The sequence below is a fragment of the Etheostoma spectabile genome, chromosome 3, assembly GCF_008692095.1.
Source record: "Etheostoma spectabile isolate EspeVRDwgs_2016 chromosome 3, UIUC_Espe_1.0, whole genome shotgun sequence".
NCBI classification, from domain to species: Eukaryota; Metazoa; Chordata; class Actinopteri; order Perciformes; family Percidae; genus Etheostoma; species Etheostoma spectabile.
The window spans coordinates 7,194,429-7,215,095 of NC_045735.1; the positions used below are offsets into that span (position 1 = coordinate 7,194,429).

Genomic DNA, 20,667 nt, shown 5'->3' on the forward strand with positions numbered 1-20,667 from the left:
AGCTGGTAGTAACACATGTCACATCTGGGAGCAGTTTCTTTCCATCTGCAGGCCCCCCTTCAAGGTCACAATGTCATTCAGTATGTTTACTGATATATATAAAAATATTGGAAATTAGAAAAAACACAGTCAGTGAACAATATATGAGACAGAAATTAAAGATGTATCTTTATTGGTTATTCCTTATTATGGTCGTCATGAGCTGGACAACACACATCCATGCTAGCATTCACAATTCCATGGCCTTCAACAAATAAAGAGAAATATATTTACAGTGACAATGAACTGATGGTAAGTTCTGATCCATCGCCTTAAAAGGTCCCATGGCATGAAAATGTCACTTTATGAGTTTTTTTTTAACATTAATATGTTACCCCCAGCCTATCTGTGGTCCCCCCAGTCGCTAGACATGGTGATAGGTGTGAACCGAGCCCTGGGTATCCTGCTCTGCTTTTGAGAAAATGAAAGCTCAGATGGCCAATCTGGAATCTTTCTTCTTATGAGGTCATAAGGGGCAAGGTTACCTCCCCTTTCTCTGCTTGTATTTGTGTCATCTGGTCTTGGGAGCAGGCCTGGGAGGTCGACTGGGCTGGTTGGGTCCAATGTATTTCAGTGGAGTGTACTTTGGCGTCTCAATCACTTCTAGACCCAAATAAGGCTGCAGTGCACGGGGGACACGCACTGTTCCATCCTTTGGAGATGGACAAAAAGGACAGAGACAAAAGAAACAGCAACAAACGTAGCATAATTAATAACACAGGGATGTTAAGACCAGTGGATTTAAAATATCTTGAAATAAATATGTTGAAAAACATTTTGAAGTAGCTGGGTTTACACCAACTGGATTGCAGTAAATCCCTCAGAAAAGTAAGCCTTGTAAAAATTGCTCTAGTATTTGACATGTAGATGAAGTTAGTCAATGTCCAAAATAAAATGCTTAAATAAAAACAATACAATTTATTTTTCTCAATAACTGAATTGTTTTTCATTGTGGCATGCATTTTCAATGGTAAATCAAAAAATCAAATCACAACCAAGAAAAAGTGAAGAGGTGTACTGCATTTCATTGTTGTTCACGACAAAAACAAAACATTTATGCTCCTTGCACTATTGTTAAGAAAAAAAAGAAATGTGGGAATTAATGGGTACAGACTATCAAAATGAACAATGCCTCTTTAAGGCATTCCCCTGTAATTGAGTGAACTAAGCCTGTTAAATGTAATATTTGTTGGACAATTTCTCTCCCTCAAGAAAATGTAAACCGTTTTGCAATTTACATAAAACTGTTTTGACTAACAACGATCACCAGGGGGAGCTACTTCAACCTAGGTGCATGCAAATGAATACACATTTAGCCCAGTGGAAAGGGAGCAAGGTCATGTTTTGTTGGAGTTGCAGACATATGCTTTTATAGTGTCTTCAACCTATTTTCGTCATTCTCTAGGACAATTATTTAATGCATTAAAGGTTTTCCAGGTTTTTGGGAACCCTCATGTGTGAAGTGTGCCCTCATGTTGGTGTCTTACTTTGGTCTGGTGAGTCTCCAGGATAGCGATGATGGTTCGGGGGATGGCACATGCTGTAGCATTTACCTAGAGAAAAAAAATTATATATATTATAGAGATGGTATACTGCTGTGAACTAAATCCGCAGGACTGTACAGCAGTGCTTACTGTGTGGGCGTACTGCAGACTGCCATCCTCTCGCTCATACAGAATGTTGAGGCGTCTGCTTTGGTAGTCTGTACAGTTGGACCCACTGGAAATCTGATATGTATGGGTAGAGGAAGAGAGAGGGAGAGAGAGATATGAGAAAAAATGCAATCACAATCAGCAGCTAAATACAGCTAACTACTAGCGTTACTATTGTCTTTTTTTATTAAACAGAAGTTATTGGCTTTCAGCCTTTCAAAGTACTGTTTTTTTCTCAACTGCTTGGGCTGCATTTTGTAGCTAAACAGAGTCCAAATGTTCCTCGCATGTTTGGGCACCTTACGGACTTTTGACTGACAAAGGAAGGGAGTCACTAATGACTGACGGCATGTTTGTCTGTCTATTATCACAAATGAACATATTTACAATATATTTATTAGTCACAGTCAGCAGATAACTCAGTTGGAATCCAGTAATTTACTACACATCTGAATTGAAATGTCAAAATAATATAAGTAGGTAACTGACCTCTCCATAGCTGTCCCTCCCAGGCATCCAGGCTTCAATGTCATATTTTCTGTGTGCTGGAGGACCCAGTTCCTGTGTCGGCATGTCCAGCACTCTGAGTGAAAACGCACATAGAGACAACTTGGAGCTACAAATAGAGCCATAACTCACACAAATATTCTACATATGTCAAATTTATTGGATGTATGAAACAACAGGGCAACATGTGTGTGTGTGTGTGTGTGTGTGTGTGTGTGTGTTAACCTGTAGTGTAGTTCCAGTGCAGAGAACATCTCTTTCTGCAAAGAGACAAACTCCTCCAGCAGCTGAGAGCTCTCTTGTCCTGTCTCATCTGCTGTTACTCCAAACATCTCTACCTGGACGGACAGACACACAACACATTTAATTTCAAAGCTTGTCATCATAATAAAGTAGGCACTTGTTTATAACATTAATACAAAATTTGCAATCACTTATTAACAGCAAACAAAGAGTTAGCATTACAGAGTTTTGTATACATATTCATCCAAGCAACTCCTGTGTCTCTAATATATGTCCTTGTAACCTTGTTAAAGTGATGTACTCTGTAGAGCCCCCATGTCTCTCTGCCCGTGTCCGTCTCTGCTCTGTAGCAGGTGCTGCTGCACACCGTCCTGCAGCGGGAGACGACAGATCATGTCAGCTAGAATTACTCAGATATAACACTTTCTGTAGCAAACAAGTAGTGGGGGGTACTTCTCACCTGACAGGCAGGTCCTTCCAGTTCACGGCATGATCCATGAAATAGCCTGGAGAAGAGAGGAACACAAAACCAGTAACTTAGCACCTGTGGCGTTCACTGGTACTGATAAACAACCATATTTGTCATTTATTGTTCGATGAAATTAAAACCTCATCGTGATAGCAACACTTTAAGACATGAGTTTATGCGTTTATTAACAGTGAAGAAGAATGAAGTTCACCTGCCACCCCAACCTCTCCAGTCCCGGCCAGATTGAGGTCTGGGAAACGAGCCTGGTCCAGTGAATAGACCTGAGAGCGATGGGCGTTAGGCTGCATTCCACAACCCTCCTGGAGGTGGATGAAACGGAATGATTAAAAAAAGTAAAAAGAGGAGATGTCAGCGAGAGTGGGATATTGTGTGGCCTGAAAGATGGTTTGGTCTTCAAACTGATGTCTGAGTATATTATTTCAAAGATATTTGATTTGATGTACAATTTATCCATCCATCCATCTATATCCATTTATCCTGGGTTGGGTCGCGAGGGCAGCATTTCCAGCAGGGGACCCTAAACTTCCCTTTCCCAAGCCACATTGACCAGCTCTGAGTGGGGGATCCGAGGCGTTCCCAGGCCAGGGTGGAGATATAATCCCGCCACGCAGTCCTGGGTCTTACCCGAGGCCTCCTCCCAGCTGGACGTGCCTGGAACACCTCCCTAGGGAAGCGCCCGGGGGGGACCAAATGCCCAAACCACCTTAGCTGGTTCCTTTTGACGCACATTTTATTTATGTCCATGTAAACCTTTTTTTTTTTTTTTTTAAATATTAAGTTTAGTATCTTCCAATTATGTCAAATTGTGTTATCTTGACAACACCTATGCAAAGTCAGGAATATTTTAAACAAATGGCTCAGAGTTCTGCTACTCACAAACACTGCCCCCTTCAGCATGTCAGGTACAACCATAGGAATGAAGCCCTGCAGGAGTCAAAAAGAAAACTCTAGTTTGGCTCTCCTACATGTTGACAGAAGAATAAAAATAATAATACAGTTTGCAGACTTTACACAGTATCTAATATTTCAAAACACATGCTTACCCGTCGCTGCAGTGTGTCAAGGGCAAAGTTTTGAAGTGCAGTCTGAAGTCTTGCCCCGGCTCCCCTCAGATAGTAGGACCTGTGGCCTGAGACATGAGCTAGATGTCTGCAGAATAGGAACAGAGGAACAAAGTATAATGACCCCCCCCTTTCATTTCAATGAACGTAATATTAGATAAATTATTATGGTATTACCATATTCATACAAAATTAAATTTTGCTCTTCAAACTTTTTGTATCTTTGCTCTGAACCTGCAGGTTGACTAAACTACCATCTCTTCTTCCGTTTTCTTTGAATCGTTTGATCAAAAGGTTCAGTGCAAAAACAAAACAGCATGTGGAATATGTCAGTGGGACAAGTACTTAAAACTAAAGGTCAGAGTCCTCCTCACCGCTGCCTGATGAGACCCAACTCTTCCCCCAGCTCGAGATGGCCTCTGGGCTTGAAGTTAAACTCTATAGCAGACAGAGAGCAGATTAGGATATTTGTATTTTTAAACACCCAAGGGTAAAGCACTTGCTCTGACACATGCGATCATTTACCTGCTTTCTGTCCAACCAGCTCCACCACCCTTGCCTGGTTCTCGTCTCCAACTGGCTGAAAAAGAGAAGATGCACTTTAGGAAGTTTCAAACTACACCCACTTTAAAAAGACACAGGTTGCAGTAAATCTGTCCCCAGATCCACAGGACAAAGTGTGCGTGTCCTCACCACATCAGGGTGTGTGGCGTTGGGCAGTCTGAGCGCTCGTCCATAGTGTTCCTGATCCAGCTCAGTCTCTTTGGAGTAAAGTTGATTCAGTCTGTTGCGGATCTCTCGGCCCTTCTGCAGAGTCTGGGTGTACTCTGGAAGCTGATGATAAACAACAAGGACTCAGCACTGGTCCCAGATGGGATTTACCACTGAAGAGTGCACTGAAAGCAGAGTAATAATGCCAAGATTGACTGGGTCAATAAAGTATTAAAGAGTTTAAATTCTGAAGCGCCAAACTTACATTGCCAAGGGCTTTCTTGTCGTTCTTGGCCTGTGAAGAAAAGACGATTCATGTCACAATTATGGATGCAGCTTTATACTCAAAGTAGTGGATATGAAATGACACCTGTGAGTTCTATATATTCAAAACAATCAACATAAACCTCAGAAAAGTAATGATTGTGACCAGTGCTGTAATAACTGTTACTGACCACTAGTGCTTTGACTGTGTCACTGATGTGTTTCTTCTGCTCCTCCAGACCCGAGATTTCTGTCTTCACTGCCTGAAGCTCCTGCCACACACATACCTAGTGGAGACACACACACACACACACACACACACACACACACACACACACACACACACACACTTGAAAATCCAGTTTAAAAAAATGAAAATCTAGTTTTTCAATCTACTTGCAGCCTATATACAGTATATAAGAATATTGAGAGATACTGACAACCTGTTGTTGTTTGTCAACAGTGGACCAACAAAGTTTTGGTCTGATTGTAAATACTCTATTTGCTTGTTGCAACATTTTTCTTAAGCAACAATGTGATTTTAGTTGGCATTATAACCTGCATTACCATTTGTATGAGTACTTTAAGAGACTTAATAACCAATTTGAAATGTATTGCACATCATTTCCATGTCACTCAGTGTTGTGAATCTGTTAAAACTCCGAAGCCTCAGCTGACCTTGTATCATACATTGTTTCACTGTTCCCTCTCTGATGATGTATCTGCGTCAACCAACCTCAAATCAACCCTTCTATCCTTTTATTCTTTATTATTTATCTACGCTCAGGTCATAGAAATGACTATATTCTTGTGTGTCTCATTAAACCTTCAAAACGTTGTTAAACTAAACCCTGCTTTGAGTCACTTTGTTCTCAGAGTGCTCATGTCGGCTTTCAGAGTCCGCAAAGGTCAAGATAGTAAATGTGAGTATATGAAGCACATGATAATTATCATTGTGATGTTCCATCCATCCTTACTGGTATTCCAGCGAAGAATTACATTTTACTATTGACTCACCAATAGCACGTTATGCTGTAGTAAGAGCAGCATTGGCTAGTTTTGCAACACTACCAGGTTGCACTCTGATTCAGTACATTGAGCTGTTGCTTACTGCTGAGATGCAAGGACTGTGTGAAAAGCGTAGAATTTAGAATAAAGTTCCCTGTGTCTGAAAAATGTGAAGGTCGACGTTGATATTAACCCTTGTGTTGTCTCCCAATCAACCATGACAAAAAGTTATTGCTTTTTCTGATATTTTTGTCACTTTTTGAATGTTGTGGGTGCTTTTTTAAATATTTTTTACAAAGTTATTTGATATTTCTAATGTTGACATTTTCAGCTTATTTTGAAGGCTCATTTTCTGTGATGAAAAAAACTAAAATGGGTCAAATTTGGCATAAAAGTTTCAATAATGTTGTTAAAATAAACACACAATTTGTCCAAATATTCGGTCAGTACATAATAAGTAATAGGAACATTAACACAAAATTAAGATTGATATTAATTATATAGGCCTACTGTGTGTGTGTGTGTGTGTGTGTGTGTGTGTGTGTGTGTGTGTGTCATTCACTGTCCCTCAGTTTTTTGACATGTTGATACATCTTGGGCAGCAAGGTCATTCAGCTCTTTGAACTTGTTAAAATAAATATACGTTACAGACAGTGCTTCTGCTTATAAGCAGCCACACAGCCAGCTGTTAACCCCAGAGACGTGGGTTTGACAAAAAATAAAGTTGTCACGGCTTTAATGTCACAAACCGGACGGCATTTGCAGCTCAATAAACACTTACAATATTCCTGACATCGTCCCCTCGAAGGTCCCCCTTCCTGTTCTCTACATTTGCTATGACTTTCTCAGTCTCCTCACACACTGCTCTCATATCGAGCTCGGGCTTGTCGCTATAACCTTCACGGACATGCTCGTACAAACTGCTCCGTGCTCCATGTGAAAAGCGGTGCGGGATGAACACACGTGTCCTCTGCCTTGAACATTGTCTTGCTACCGGCTTTAACACAGTCAGAACAGTGCCTCCAACTCTTGCGACCATGCCGATGCAGGTCGCCATGTTTGTCTGGTGGTTAATGTTGCATTCACGGTTATCGGTTACTATACTCTGTGTGTGCTCTCGATCAGCCTTTCTCCATGTACTTCAAAAGTTATGCGTTTGATTATAACATTATCACTTAAATGGAAGCATAATTAAAGATTATAATAACGACTATTCACAGTTCGTAGCCTTTCTTCTTGTCTTTTTTACATGCTCATTGAACTCGGGAGCACTTGACGTAAAACCGTCATGTCTGCCTTAAATGCAGCATGAATGTGGAATTCAGTATTTCGGAAATTAAATCAAAGTACAAACGAGCGTGTTCATTTAAAATTATATTAAAATTATTTTTATAACTGCTATTTTACGCAACGGTTTTTACATAATGTCAAAAAGAGAGCTGGAAAGGTTTAATTTTCCCAGTGACAAAAACGACTCAGCTCCAAACAATCGTCACGAGCCAAAGGTCAGCCAATCAGATGGGCGGAAGTTTAACGTTGCGGTAATCCGGTTCAGAGTCAGACGTGACAAGTGCGGCCGACTGAACTCAGTCTTACTGTCTGCCCTGTAGGTTCTATAAAGTATTTTCTTCGTCATTGCCTTACCACCGAGCTGTACGTGTGAGCATAATGCAATGGTGGACTGATATGTGGTATGAGTAGAAGCCTTTGCACAGCGGGAGAATTGTTCCTTTGTAAGCTAGTTTGGTCCGTCAGTCAGTAACGTTGATGATGGATGAGCAGCGAGTAGCCTGAACGCTTCTTCTCCACAGGCCCTGGGACGAGCGTTTAAACTCAGCCCGGAGGACCAAGACACCCAGATGAGAGCAAGCAAAACCTCCCGAAGCTTCTGGTAATAACCGGGTACTTAGATACAATTAGCCTGCCCCAAACTGCCCCACCAATTTCTGTTGAAAGTGAGACCCAACCAGCCTTCACGGTGGAAACGAGAAGAAGAGCAAAGGTACTGTAAGCTAAAAAAACAAAAACAAAAAAAACATCTAACCGGTAAACTGATGCTACAACAACAGTGTGCTTTGTGTTTGTTATCTATTATAGCCAGTCGTTTATGGGTTAACATACTTGTTATTGTCCTTCTGGTAAAAACAAAAATGGAAACATACTGCAACTAGGAAGTGGGGTAAATATGTAACAAACTTAAAATTAAGCTGTATCATGACCTTTGTCATAAAGCACCATTTTGATTTATCTGGGTCTTATATGTTATAGGCCTCTATCTACATAGGGCTGTCTGTTACAGAAAGGCCTTGCATGCATATAGGTTAGCACATTTTCTGTGAATAATTCTCTGGCCAAACTATGAGTGTTTGTGTACTGTACCTCAGATGAATGCTGTGCGGGGGGGCACAGTCACCTGGCGTCCCCAGCCGTGGCAGGATGGGGACGGGGGAGGAGGAGAACCTCTGTCGGACAGTGATTCAGAGGAGGAGGACTTCCCTGATGACAGTACCACACCACTGGGAGACTACATCACACATGGTGAGACAGATACATGATGAGACTAGAGAGGATGGTGTTGGGAATTGGGAAACTACCTGTCATCCCAACCTCTCTCTGTTCAGCTTTGTCTAATTCTTACTCACCCCTCCTTCTGTTCTCGCCCTCCTTTCTGTTTCTCCTTCCTCTTTCTGCTCTGTTTTAGGATTGAAGCAGCTCCTGGATGCTCAGCAGCTGTGTGATGTTACTCTACTTGTTGAGGGAAAGAAGTTCATGTGTCACAGGTATGACTGCTGTATAGTACAAAGAAGCTGATACATAGAAAAAACAACTGTAGGAAATTGAGAACACTTTAAACTAATATATGATTTATTTCTATAAGACTAACAATAGAATTACAGATTGGTCAATTCAATAATTGTTAATAATTTAGGAGAGCTGATAAGCTTGGAAACCAAAGTTTCGGGGTACTTTGAGGATTTACGTAGAGGCATTACGAGGAAAATTAAGATCAAGCAGTACAATTTAATCATAGTGTATTGCCATCCAAACTCTGAAGTTCCTGTCTTTCTAAAGGAGCATTTAAACTAATGCTGGACATACACAATTAGAGATTGCCAAATAAGATAATTATTACTCTATGCATGTGTGAAGATGTTTTTTTTAATTATTATTATTTTATTTATTAATTTGGGACAATGCACATTGAAGAACATGTACAGCGGAACACGTAAAAATGCCAAATTGTGGCCCGAGGGCTAATTTCCATCTATAGTCCATCCACGTTATTGAATTATATACAGCTATTCTTACCTAAGTAACAAGGCACATTGTAGGAACCCCAGATCACATGCAGCACATTCTAAGGTCAGACAGTCAGTCTGAGATCTGCTCAGGTAGAGATCACTTTATCTGTGGTGCATGCATATGCTTCTCCAGTGTGTCTACTCTGTGTGTATGGGGTTTAATCTCATTCCGGTAACCTTGGGAGTCAGAGAAACACAGGCAAAAACAGTATTTTGTATCATGCAGCGGTTAAATCCTTGTCAATTGAGAAGACAGAGATTTGAACTATTGATTTGCCTGAGATAGGATTTGGATAGTGTTGGTTGTGTTGGTCCTTGACCTTAATGTGCCCTGTGGTACCACTGTCCCAACTTAAACAGCATTAGTTTGCAAACTGGAAATTCTACCACAATAATTATTCCCCCAACTATTATAACATTGAATGCAAAGCAGATGTAACTGACAAAATTGCAGTTATACAGGCCAGCTCTTTTCTTGTTGAATGCTGTTTGCATATCAGAAAAGGGGGAAATATATCAAACACATTTGGTTTGACTGTGAGCAACTTCTTGTGAGTAGACAAAAACTTAGCACTGTAAAATGTAGAAATGTCTTTTGCATGTGATATAAAACAGTTATCTTCTATCTTTCATCCTTCTCTCCTCTCAGAGTCCTCTTAGCAGCCGTGAGCCCGTACTTTCGGGCCATGTTCACCAGCCCGCTGGTAGAGTCTCGGCTCACTGAGATCCGACTGGAGGAAGTGACGCCGTCTGTCATGGAGACTGTTATCCAGTTTGTGTACACCGGTGAGGCTGGGCTCTCTCTGGACACAGCTGAGGATCTGTTTGTGGCTGCCAACAGGCTTCAGGTGATGCCCCTTCAAGACCTGTGTTCCAGGTAAATCTGCTGTATAAAAGTGACAGACGATAGATTTTACAGCCTTAATCATTAGCCTTTACAATTCAGGTGGCTATGTATTTACTTTGGCTTTAGCTTTAACAAATAGCTTCTGTCTTATGTATTTTAAATCCTCTTGTCTCATTTCCTCTTCTACCCCTCTGTCTTTCTCTCCACTTGTGGTTGTTCTCTACTCTTATCTCTGCAGGTTTCTATTTGAGCACCTCTCAGTGGATAACTGCCTGGGGATGTACTCTCTTGCTCGCTCTCACCATGACCAGCTGCTGCTGCGTGCCTCCCTGCGGCTCGTAGCCCAGCACTTCCCCCGGGTGGCCCGGCAGAAAGACTTCCTCCTGCTTGACCACGGCACCTTAGGCAGCCTCCTGAGCTCTGACCGCCTGGGGGTGGACTCCGAAGCGGAGGTTTACGATGCAGCACGCCGCTGGGCTGAGCACCAACCCTTAGATCGCTACGCCCACATGCCAGCTCTGCTTCACCACCTGCGGCCGGGGCTGCTGTCCCAGGAAGAGAGCCGAAGACTGTGCCAGGAGTTGGGGCCTGCTGCAGCTGGTGAGGGCCTTGGGGGGCCTCTGAGACCACGGGAGGGCATGTTTGAGAAGAAGATTGTCTGTGTGGACCTGACACCTCGGGAAGAAGAGAATTTAGCTGCAAGAGACTATACCGTCGACTGCTTTGATCCTCGGACAGGGAAGTGGGAGAAGTTGGCAGCACTGGGTTCACTGGTCAGTCCCGGCTGTACGGCTGTAGGTGACCGGCTGTTTGTAGCGGGTGGGATTCTGCGGACAGGCTCTGTGTCTGCAGCTGTGCATGAATATGATGCAGTGTTGGACCGCTGGGTAGAGCGGCCTTCCATGATTCAGCCGCGGGCTATGCTAGGCCTTCTGGGCTGTGGTGAGTCAATCTATGCCTTGGGTGGTAGTAACCGCTCAGCTCTGCTGGACTCTAGTGAGACCCTGGAGCTGACTACCCTTCAGTGGGTTCCAGGGCCTCGGTTACCACTCCCTCTGCGCGCCTTTGCCAGTGCAGCATTACGTGGACGGCTTTACCTTCTGGGTGGAACCACACTTGAACAGAACCGTGCTGTGGTCCACTCAGGGGTGCTTATTTATCATACCCTAACAGACTGCTGGACACGTGTGGCTCTGGATTCTGGCGCCACCTGTCTTGCCGGAGGAGTAGCAGTGCGAGGAGGAGTATGTGCAATTGGGGGATACATGAGGGATACCACCAAGTTCCTGGATGGAAATTACACCAATCTGGAGACTTTAGACGCCACTGGGCGTGTTCTGTTTTTCAGAGAGGGCAGGGGGTCTGGAGTAGAGAGGGAGGTGACTGGGGGAGGGGTGATGGTCACTGCAGAGCAGCGAGGGGGTGCAGGTGGTGGAAGCGACCGTTCCCCAAGCCCTGTGGTATTTCCCGGGCTGCCACGGCGGATTGCTGCTGGGGGTGTGGCCAGGTGGAAACGCAGGATTTATGTGCTGGGTGGGGAAAACGGCTCACGGTTTTATGACAGTGTGTACTGTTGGAAGCCCGGCTGGCGCAGTTGGGTCCAGAGACGTGAAAAACTCCCTGGGGACACTGGAGGGGTGAGCCAGTTTGGGTGTACCACTTTAAAGTTCCCTAAGAAACACATCCTGTCCAGACTGAGACTAGCCAAAGAAAACTGCAAGAAGTCCGCTGACTAGCTTTGTAGGGACCAGTATAGCTGAAGTGAAGACAGCCGTTCATTTAACACAAGATGAGCTCCAGGCTAAGTTGGAATTAGCTCTTCTGTTGGTGTTGAGATGAAGTCACAAGGAAGAGACCAGTTTCTACAGTCTTGAGTGCAGCCCAGAGTAGACTTATAATGGACTGGATGCAGACAAATCTTATGAAATGTAATATGGATAATAAAATGTACAAATGGAGCCAGAAACTGGTTAAAAGTCAGGCAACGTGCACCTGAATGTAACTAGTCGACTATTTGTGAGAACAGTAGTCCTTTGGGAGAAAAAGGCCTTTTTTAATTGTTTTCTTAAAATTAAATGTTATTTTCAGCTTTTTGCTGGTGTGATTTTTTAATGGCTGTTTGGAAACCGGTAGAATGTTGTGAATCTTTAAGCAGCATCTAGTTTAGACACAAGGACACTGGCACATTTCGGACCATGCTATGTTCCACTTTATTTGCCTGAATTTAGTTTTTCCTCTGATGTGGGCCTGTAAAGCCTTTTGAAACTGCAATAAGGGCTATACAAATCAACTTGACTTATGTGACACATACATGTATATTCATAAAACTACTTGCATATAGACAGTTTGTACTTGTACCATTAGTCATTTTTGTTTTTTAATCAACAAAATGGAGCCAAAAATGTATTTTGGCACATTTATTGCCACAAACAAAGCCAGACATAAAGTATATGATAAAATGAACTTTTTTATTATCAAACTCATAACCCAGTGAAGAGCTGACTCGGTGGGTTTTTGACGGCACGACATTGGCTCATTTGTTCAGTTTCATCTTTCACAACATCAGGCAAGTGAAATACCTCCCCCAGACACTGCCCACTGTTGAGTACTGCAAATCCCTGTTCACTGGTCTCACTACGCAGGTAGTCCGATCCCTCCAGCTGATCCCAAATATGGCTCACAGACCAGATAGCGTCCTTCTACTTGGTAGAAACTGTGCTTATTTTTGGTGTTCTTGAATGCTCTTTTAAAGGTCCTGCCTCAAACAAGTGGAACATAGCAGTGGAAGAATTGTGCAGATAAGGCTTGATATTACACAAAAAGATGATAGCCAGAATACCGTCTTCCATATTAATAGACATGACAATGTGTATTAAGTACAGAAAATCCACTGTCAGAAGATGTGCTCGAAAGAAAACTTGAACTGTTCTTTTCAGCTAGCATGGTGTGTGATTACTGCAACGCAAAGTAAATAAATGCGGATGTCGTGAAGATGACATACAGAAATTGTGTCCAGACTACCGCACCTTTTCTAAACCTTCAAGCCAGGTGAACAGTTGTCTTCTTGATTTAGCAGCCGTGTCAAAATGAAATTTTGGTTTCAATTGCTCCAGCCACAAGACCCGAGAATGTGTCTGTTGTGGAGGTAATGGATTATCTGAACACATTAGTACTGTACCTAATTTATTGAAATGTATTTCAAAGGTTTTTGTTGTTTCAAAATAGTAACTTTGTTGCTCTGACTACAGCTCGGCGTTCTGCAGGATGGCACTAAAGGCTAAGACAGACTCGTCAAACAGGAGCAGATGTGTTGAGATCTGAAAGGGATTTTCAAAGTAACTTAATTTTTAAATTTTGATTTTATGAAAGGTCACAAAGTTTGCCCACAAATGTAAGCATATTGTTTTGCTGTAGGCCACCATGTTTTCCTTAATCTTTTCACTTCTGTTTTCCTCTCTTATTTACTCACATTGATGAAATCCAGATACTTCTGCGGCTGATATGTGCATATGAAAAACACTGCCAGCTGTGTCTGAAAATGACAGAATTCTACCAGTGTTGTCATCAGATTGCCAACTGCCAAACAAGGCCATAAAACAAGGATATTTTAAGATTGTTTTGGGCTTAAAGTCAGACACAGAGAAAATCTGTGAAAGATATCTGTGACATTAAAATGAATTAGTTTTAAATGCTAAAATAGCAGCAGGGAAATCTTTATTGGAGTTAACAATCAATCAGTGTTTTCATTACCAGATATTAGTCTTCAGATGTAACTTTAGATGAGTTCACATTGACACAGTTTAGATTCTGTGAATACGTTATCAACTGAAACACAAATTTGGGATGGATGCAGGATGTGCGTCTGTAATGGCAAGATAGGATTCCTTTTTCAAATCTTACAACCAGGATATGACGCAGTGTGACGGTGTACAGCATCCTAGACCTGCCAAGTGGATTTATGGCTGAAGCAGAAATTCAATAGTAACCTGAAAACTAAAAATGCAAACCTGCTAAAAGCATAAATTTGGTGAGCAAAGGAGACTTCACATAATGTAATTCTACAACTTGATCATTAAGGCCAAATTCATGTAGCTCCCCCAAGAAGGACTCACATTAGACTGCTCAGGTTTGTCTCATAGCTCTGCTTCCCACTGGGTTATAATGAGTCAACCTACCAACACATTTGAATCTTCCAAAGTTTCCAAAGTGTTACAATGACTCCCTCAAGAACAGAATAGTGAAAGTTCCCCAATTTCCCAGCTAACAGCAGATGTTTAACACCACCAGTTACTTTATTTAATAAGTAGTAAGTCCACTAGTCAAACACACAACAGATAACCTTTTTTTTAGTTTCGGCCATTTTGGTCGGTGATGAGATGTGAGCTTTAGTTTGCACTGCCTTTTTCATTTCAAATGTATGAATTTCCACCTGGAAATGTCAAATGAGTTGATTTTCTTTTTCCTTTGTGTGCTTCGTATGACACGTGGAAGACGATTGTGTGCGTGTGCATGTTTTCTATTCTGAGGTTAAAATCTGTTTAACACAAGCTCTGTGCACTCATCCACAAACACAAATACTGTGTGTCCATTCACAGAAGTGAATCTGGCCTCATTTGTACACCTGACCAAGTTTGTGACCTGAAAGGCAAATGGATGTTTTGATGAAAGCAGTGCTATCAAATGATTAAAGGACTGTCTGCTTATGTGTTTTTCACTGGTGCATTTTTACAACTGCAGGAACAATGATTAAGTAGTTTGGTTAATACTTGTTGTATGGTGGGCGGCAGCACATGAAGTACCTGTTTGGACCTAAAAGAAGCCTTTAATAGATACAAGTCTTCATTTCTGCATGTCAAATGTTGAAAAGCCAGTGGAACTACATGAAGGATACCCGTTTTTTTCATGGATGGGTGTTAATAATTCCTCTAATAAACTGCTGGCACTGCCTCTTGTCACTGTCACCGCTGGCCAAAGTTCTCACTTTGACTGACCACTCCAAATCTACTGCTGAGGAATCACTCTTCTACAGATGCAGTTATTTTGTTGTTCATATTGATATGTGTTTAGATGTTTTTCCAGATGAAGTTGGTATTTTTTAGGCTTTATTAGAAGCCAAGCTTCAGATAAATCAAAGGCAGGTTGTAGTGTAGAAAGCTAATTAAATCAAGCTACAACATAAGTGAAACAATGGCGGATTCCTCGTCAGACAAAGTGATCATCAACAACCCAGCAGACATCTCCGTCATTATTGGATATTTCGTCATGGTTATTAGTGTCGGCATTTGGGTGAGTGCACCTGTGTTGATCTGTGTGGGTAACTGAGACTGAGTCTAATCTTTGGGAGATTATTATGACTGAAAAAAAATATGTGTACCACCATAAAATATGTTTGTCTCATAATTGTATGTATAAGAAAACACAGGTGACATTGATTTTGGATTGTGAGAATAACACAATTGTCCTGTCTGTGTTTTAGGCCATGTTTCGGACCAAACGTGGGACAGTTGCAGGATATTTCCTGGCAGGACGCACCATGACTTGGTGGCCGGTGAGTTTAAGAAAGAGCAAGCCCAATATTAGCTTATTAATATCAGTGTATGTGTCGGCCAATAACACGTTGTAGAACAGAAATGCAAAGGTTATGTTATCATTTCATAGTTTGTCCATCAATGGGGGCTGAAGTTTATTTTTACTGTAAAATGTCCTGCTCAGTATATAAAAAAATAATTTAGGGAATCCTTATTGAAAATGTATGTGGCAGCAGTATTGTAACTGAGAGTTCATGACTTTTAGTCATGGAAGGATGTCGAGGCAAAGTTTGTCCAACTACAGGTCATGTCCTTTTCTATCTTAATAAATAACAAAACATAGTGGTTCCTTCCAAAAAAAAGGGGCAATATATGGCTCAACTTTGAAACTCATAAAGATTTTGATGGGTGAATATGCCATGCATAATGCATGTCTCTTGTCTTGTGTGCATTTCTGGTCATAGTCTTCATACTGTATGACGCCACGGTACTCCTTTAGGTTTGGATTTGGTTTCTTCTATGATTTTCTGTGTTCTTTTTTAATTCAGGTTGGTGCGTCTCTGTTTGCCAGCAACATTGGCAGTGGTCACTTTGTGGGCCTGGCGGGCACTGGGGCAGCGAGTGGCATCGCTGTGGGAGGGTTTGAGTGGAATGTAAGTCAATCTTACAGCTTACAACTCTGCCGTTTAATTCCCATTAATTAATCACCATTTTAAAACACTGAATTCACACATACATTACTCTTGTACCAAAAGCCACCTGAATCTACTGTAATAGGTACAAGTCTCTCACAGTGGATTGGACGATAACATGCTTTAACATGTCATACGTTATATATACATTGCTGTGCAGGCTCTGTTCATCGTGCTGCTGCTGGGCTGGTTGTTTGTACCGGTCTACCTCACAGCTGGGGTAAGTAGTAAGTGGTTCAGGCTGCATTATCATGTTTAACAAGTGTGTCGTTCACTGACATGATGACTTCTGTAATTTCCTATATTGACACACACACTGTGTGAAATGTTCTGTGTCAGGTGATCACGATGCCGCAGTACCTGAAGAAGAGGTTCGGAGGGACAAGGATCAGCCTCTACCTCTCTGTTATCTCTCTGTTCCTCTACATTTTCACCAAGATCTCAGTGAGTCATCCTGTTTGAGAAAACAAAAACACACAGTAGCCTAGATTTTTTTCTTCGTTCCATCCCTCCCCCCTCTTTCTGTCTCTCTCCAGGTGGATATGTTTTCAGGGGCTGTGTTTATCCAGCAGGCATTAGGGTGGAACATCTACTTGGCCGTCATCACCCTTCTGTTAATAACAGCCGTGTACACTGTTACAGGTATGTAGCCTATGTAACGAGCCTAGTCCATAAAGTTTTCCATGAAGATTTTTTAAGGGGCTCCAGTTATACACATGAGCATTAGTTTACACATCATGACGGTTGTGTTCCCTTTATTAAGTAAACTTATTTTTATTTAGCCTCTGAAAACAGTTGTATAATGTCTTTTATAACTCTGGAGAAAGCACTGTGGAATTTAAAAAAAAAAGACCTTTATCATGTCAGAGTCATGTCGTCAGGGTTATCTTGGCTTGGGCTTGGAAACTGCAAATTGAAAACAGAAAACCTGTGTCACAAACTTGGGGGGTGTAGAGTTTGAAATATGTGAGCGTTCATAAGGAGAAAAGATGCTACATGTTGCATTGTGTGAAATGTAGGAATGTAGTGTTTTTGGAGCTAGGCCTCATCATACAGCATATATTGCATTCTGCCGTTACAGTTCTTTTTATCTGTCTCTTGCAAGTCCCCAACTTTATCAAAGTGCAACGCAAAATTGTTGAAGTACCTCTTTAAATGTCCCAGTTTGTGTAAGAGTGTGTATTTTAATGTGTGTGACTGTGTTACCAGGTGGCCTGGCTGCTCTGATGTACACGGACACAGTTCAGACCTTTGTCATCATTGCCGGGGCCTTCGTCCTCACCGCCTTCTGTAAGTACAAGGCATCATATTTAACCTTCCAAAAGATATTTTTATTCACACTACACACAGTTCATGTTTTTGGCTTCTGTCAGTCCCTCTAGGCCTGTGGCTATGCCCCTCCCCAGCAGCTTCACAACAGGAAAGAGATTAACTAGGGTCAGTAATCATTCATTTTACTGCAGCAGTGTACAGAACGCTGACACCGCAGAGCCGCAAAACTCTCCCCCTCGGCCTACACAACAATAACCACCCCTTGCAACTTTATTGATTTCTTTGTACTTGGTCAGTATATACCAGTCTAATCCTTGTGTAGATTATTGACAAAGAAGGCGGCAGACAAGATAAAAGTGGGCAAGAAACCAGTGGAGGAGGAAAAAAACGGCCACCTTCTTCTGTGAATTGGTGATGCGTTGAGATGATAGTGCTGACTCAGCAGCTGACTCATATCTTTAGTTAGAGCAACAAGAGAGCTTTGGACTTTTGAGCTGAGTAGGAAAGAGCAAAACATAGAGTGTGTGTGTGTATATATATACATTTTTTTACATAAAACAGTCTTGTTTTACATTTTGTTAATGTAGTGACAGAGATATTCATGCACACCATACAGCTACGCAAATTTAAGGGTTGAATGGAATTCGAAAGTGAATGGAAATGAAAAACACCACTAGAGTCCAGCATAAAACACACAGAAAATTACAAAGAACTTACCCTTTCTCCTTTTGACTTCCAGCTTTTGGTGAAGTAGGAGGCTACAGCGCTCTGCTGGCCAAATACAGCTCTGCTATGCCAAGTAATTTCTCTTCAATGGACCCCCAGCGCTACAACATCTCCCCCCACTGCTACACCCCCAGACAGGACGCCTTCAGCATGCTGAGGCACCCAACCACAGGGGACCTGCCCTGGCCTGGAGTGCTGTTTGGGATTGCTATAGTGGGAGGCTGGTACTGGTGTTCAGACCAGGTGAATGTCCCAGTTTGACTCAGTTGAAAAGAGCTGTCACTGGAGAGAAAAACGAAACCAATTGGTGCTGCCTACACCGAGTTATCCTCCTGGTAGCGTTAGAACCCAACAAGCTTAAACAGGGCAAGTTTTAAACGCCAAAATGTTCAAAATGTCGTTACAAGTGCCCAACCATGTGCAGTGATTCCTTCTGAGTGAACACAGTGAATATGACTGCTGGAGATGTGACAGAAATGCACAAAAGTTGTGTTAATTCAGCTGTCTTTAGTTCCTGTGTCGAGAGGCAGTTAGAGAGCTTAGGGACTGTCTACAAACTAAAACACTGAAAAGAGATATAACAAAAATATGTAGGCCATCAATTTAATGATTAAACAAGGTAGTGTGGGATCCTAAGAACCAAATAACTCTCCAGCCATACATAATGCAATGCAAGGTAAAAGGTGCATTTATCAATCACAGCCATACAATCACTGCCGTGAAGGGGAAGAACACCAATATGTTAGTAGAATGAGAGCAGCAAAGAGTCATTTCATTGTGACCATATAGTTTAGCTTCCTTTGTTTCTGTGGTTACATGAATATTGATCCAAATAATATGCAGTAAGATACACTGGGATGATATTTCATTGGCTGCAGACATAGTAGCTGTTTAAGCCTACGTGTTTACATTGAAACATTTGCTATACTTTTATTTGACTCTAATTAAGGCTACATAACACACAATTTAAATTAATAAACTACTTCTCCTAATTCAAAAATGGATGGACCCTTTTGATGCTTACTCACAAACTGAACCAAACTCTATAAGCATTTCTCATGTGTGAAACAGTCTTTTTTTGATAAGAATGAGATGCTGGCACTCTGCTAATACTCCCATACGTTTTATTGTGCTGCAACGTTTGGACCCAGCCGGGTCTTACTCAGGTCTTACTGCCTGAGGAAGACCCGGCTGGGTCTGGGAGTATTAGCAGCATCTCATTCTTTTCAGTTTTCAGCCCCTTTTCTGCCCTGCACCTCACCAGTGAGAATGTGCACACTATTACTTCTACCAAACAGTCTTTTCTTGACACAAAATAAGCTATCCTGTCTTGTATGACTCCAGGTGATAGTCCAGCGGTGCCTTGCAGCTCGTAGTCTGACCCATGTGAAGGCCGGCTGCATCATGTGTGGCTACCTCAAACTGCTGCCAATGTTTCTCATGGTGTTCCCCGGCATGATCAGCAGGGTACTCTACCCAGGTCTGTGGCTTACACTTGTCCTATCAAATCACATTTAAAGGGGGTTGACAAAAACACAAGACACCATAGAGTTAAGTATGATAGCTCTGCATGGTTGCACTTTAATCAAGCAAATGTTATAAAAAATAAATGTGTATCTTTACACTGTATATGTGTTTTTCCTCCACCTGTAGATGAGGTTGGCTGTGTTGTCCCTGAGGTGTGTAAGAGGGTGTGTGGGACTGAAGTGGGCTGCTCCAACATCGCTTATCCTAAACTGGTGGTGTCAATTATGCCAAATGGTAAGAACACATAACAAACAGTGTGTTTACATGTACAGCAGTACAGACTACTTTAAAAAAATGCAGACGATACATTTGTCATCCTTTCCAATCTCACCACCTTTTTGGCCAACTTCACTCTGATCTTCTCTCTGTCCCCTTGTTTCTCCACGCACCTTTTCTCGCTGCCATGATCTCTCTGTGCAGGCTTGCGGGGTCTGATGCTGGCTGTGATGTTGGCTGCTCTCATGTCCTCTCTGGCCTCCATCTTTAACAGCAGCAGCACTCTTTTCACCATGGACATCTGGACTCGTATCAGACCACAGGCCACCCAGCGTGAGCTGCTTATTGTGGGCAGGTAAATGGACGGTGTCTTTCTCTTGTGCTAACCGATTGCAAACCATATGTCACTACTTTTAAGGAAGTAGGCCTACACTGACTTTTGCTCACAAACATTCAATGATGCAACGCTGCGACCTGCAAGGTCTTTGTCCTGGAAACATCACTCGTTAAGCCCAAGCAGTTTGTAATGCTTGTAACAAAAGAAAAAAGGGTTACACTTAGTGGTGGGCAGATTGATAACAA

At 42.1% G+C, this 20,667-nt stretch overlaps 3 protein-coding genes across 3 annotated transcripts in view; 2 read left to right on the forward strand and 1 right to left on the reverse strand.

Moving 5' to 3' along the window:
* Positions 1 to 144: 144 nt before the first annotated feature.
* sars2 (seryl-tRNA synthetase 2, mitochondrial) lies at positions 145 to 7,062 on the reverse strand. Its single transcript, XM_032509585.1, has 16 exons — positions 6,757 to 7,062; positions 5,159 to 5,254; positions 4,969 to 4,998; positions 4,686 to 4,826; positions 4,518 to 4,572; positions 4,367 to 4,430; positions 3,975 to 4,080; positions 3,808 to 3,855; positions 3,122 to 3,230; positions 2,902 to 2,947; positions 2,725 to 2,812; positions 2,424 to 2,536; positions 2,181 to 2,274; positions 1,674 to 1,766; positions 1,527 to 1,592; positions 145 to 691 (listed from the first exon to the last, which is right to left on the reverse strand). The coding sequence occupies exons 1-16, from the start codon at positions 7,030 to 7,032 to the stop codon at positions 551 to 553; spliced, it is 1,566 nt and encodes a 521-aa protein (XP_032365476.1). The 5' UTR covers positions 7,033 to 7,062; the 3' UTR covers positions 145 to 550.
* A 319-nt stretch (positions 7,063 to 7,381) lies between these two features.
* Positions 7,382 to 14,827, forward strand: si:dkey-260j18.2 (kelch-like protein 17). The gene is made up of 5 exons (XM_032509584.1): positions 7,382 to 7,977; positions 8,360 to 8,513; positions 8,677 to 8,755; positions 9,927 to 10,154; positions 10,363 to 14,827. Exons 2-5 carry the CDS (start codon positions 8,360 to 8,362, stop codon positions 11,858 to 11,860), a joined length of 1,959 nt encoding a protein of 652 aa, XP_032365475.1. The 5' UTR covers positions 7,382 to 7,977; the 3' UTR covers positions 11,861 to 14,827.
* Positions 14,828 to 14,933: 106 nt separating this feature from the next.
* Positions 14,934 to 20,667, forward strand: part of slc5a2 (solute carrier family 5 member 2) — a 9,238-nt gene continuing 3,504 nt past the window's right edge. Inside the window, exons 1-11 of the mRNA XM_032509581.1 lie at positions 14,934 to 15,410; positions 15,601 to 15,672; positions 16,201 to 16,305; positions 16,505 to 16,564; positions 16,684 to 16,788; positions 16,881 to 16,986; positions 17,554 to 17,634; positions 18,356 to 18,585; positions 19,687 to 19,822; positions 19,996 to 20,103; positions 20,290 to 20,440. Of these exons, the coding sequence (XP_032365472.1) occupies positions 15,312 to 15,410; positions 15,601 to 15,672; positions 16,201 to 16,305; positions 16,505 to 16,564; positions 16,684 to 16,788; positions 16,881 to 16,986; positions 17,554 to 17,634; positions 18,356 to 18,585; positions 19,687 to 19,822; positions 19,996 to 20,103; positions 20,290 to 20,440 (1,253 nt within the window). The 5' untranslated portion in view covers positions 14,934 to 15,311. The remainder of the gene's footprint in view (positions 15,411 to 15,600; positions 15,673 to 16,200; positions 16,306 to 16,504; positions 16,565 to 16,683; positions 16,789 to 16,880; positions 16,987 to 17,553; positions 17,635 to 18,355; positions 18,586 to 19,686; positions 19,823 to 19,995; positions 20,104 to 20,289; positions 20,441 to 20,667) is intronic.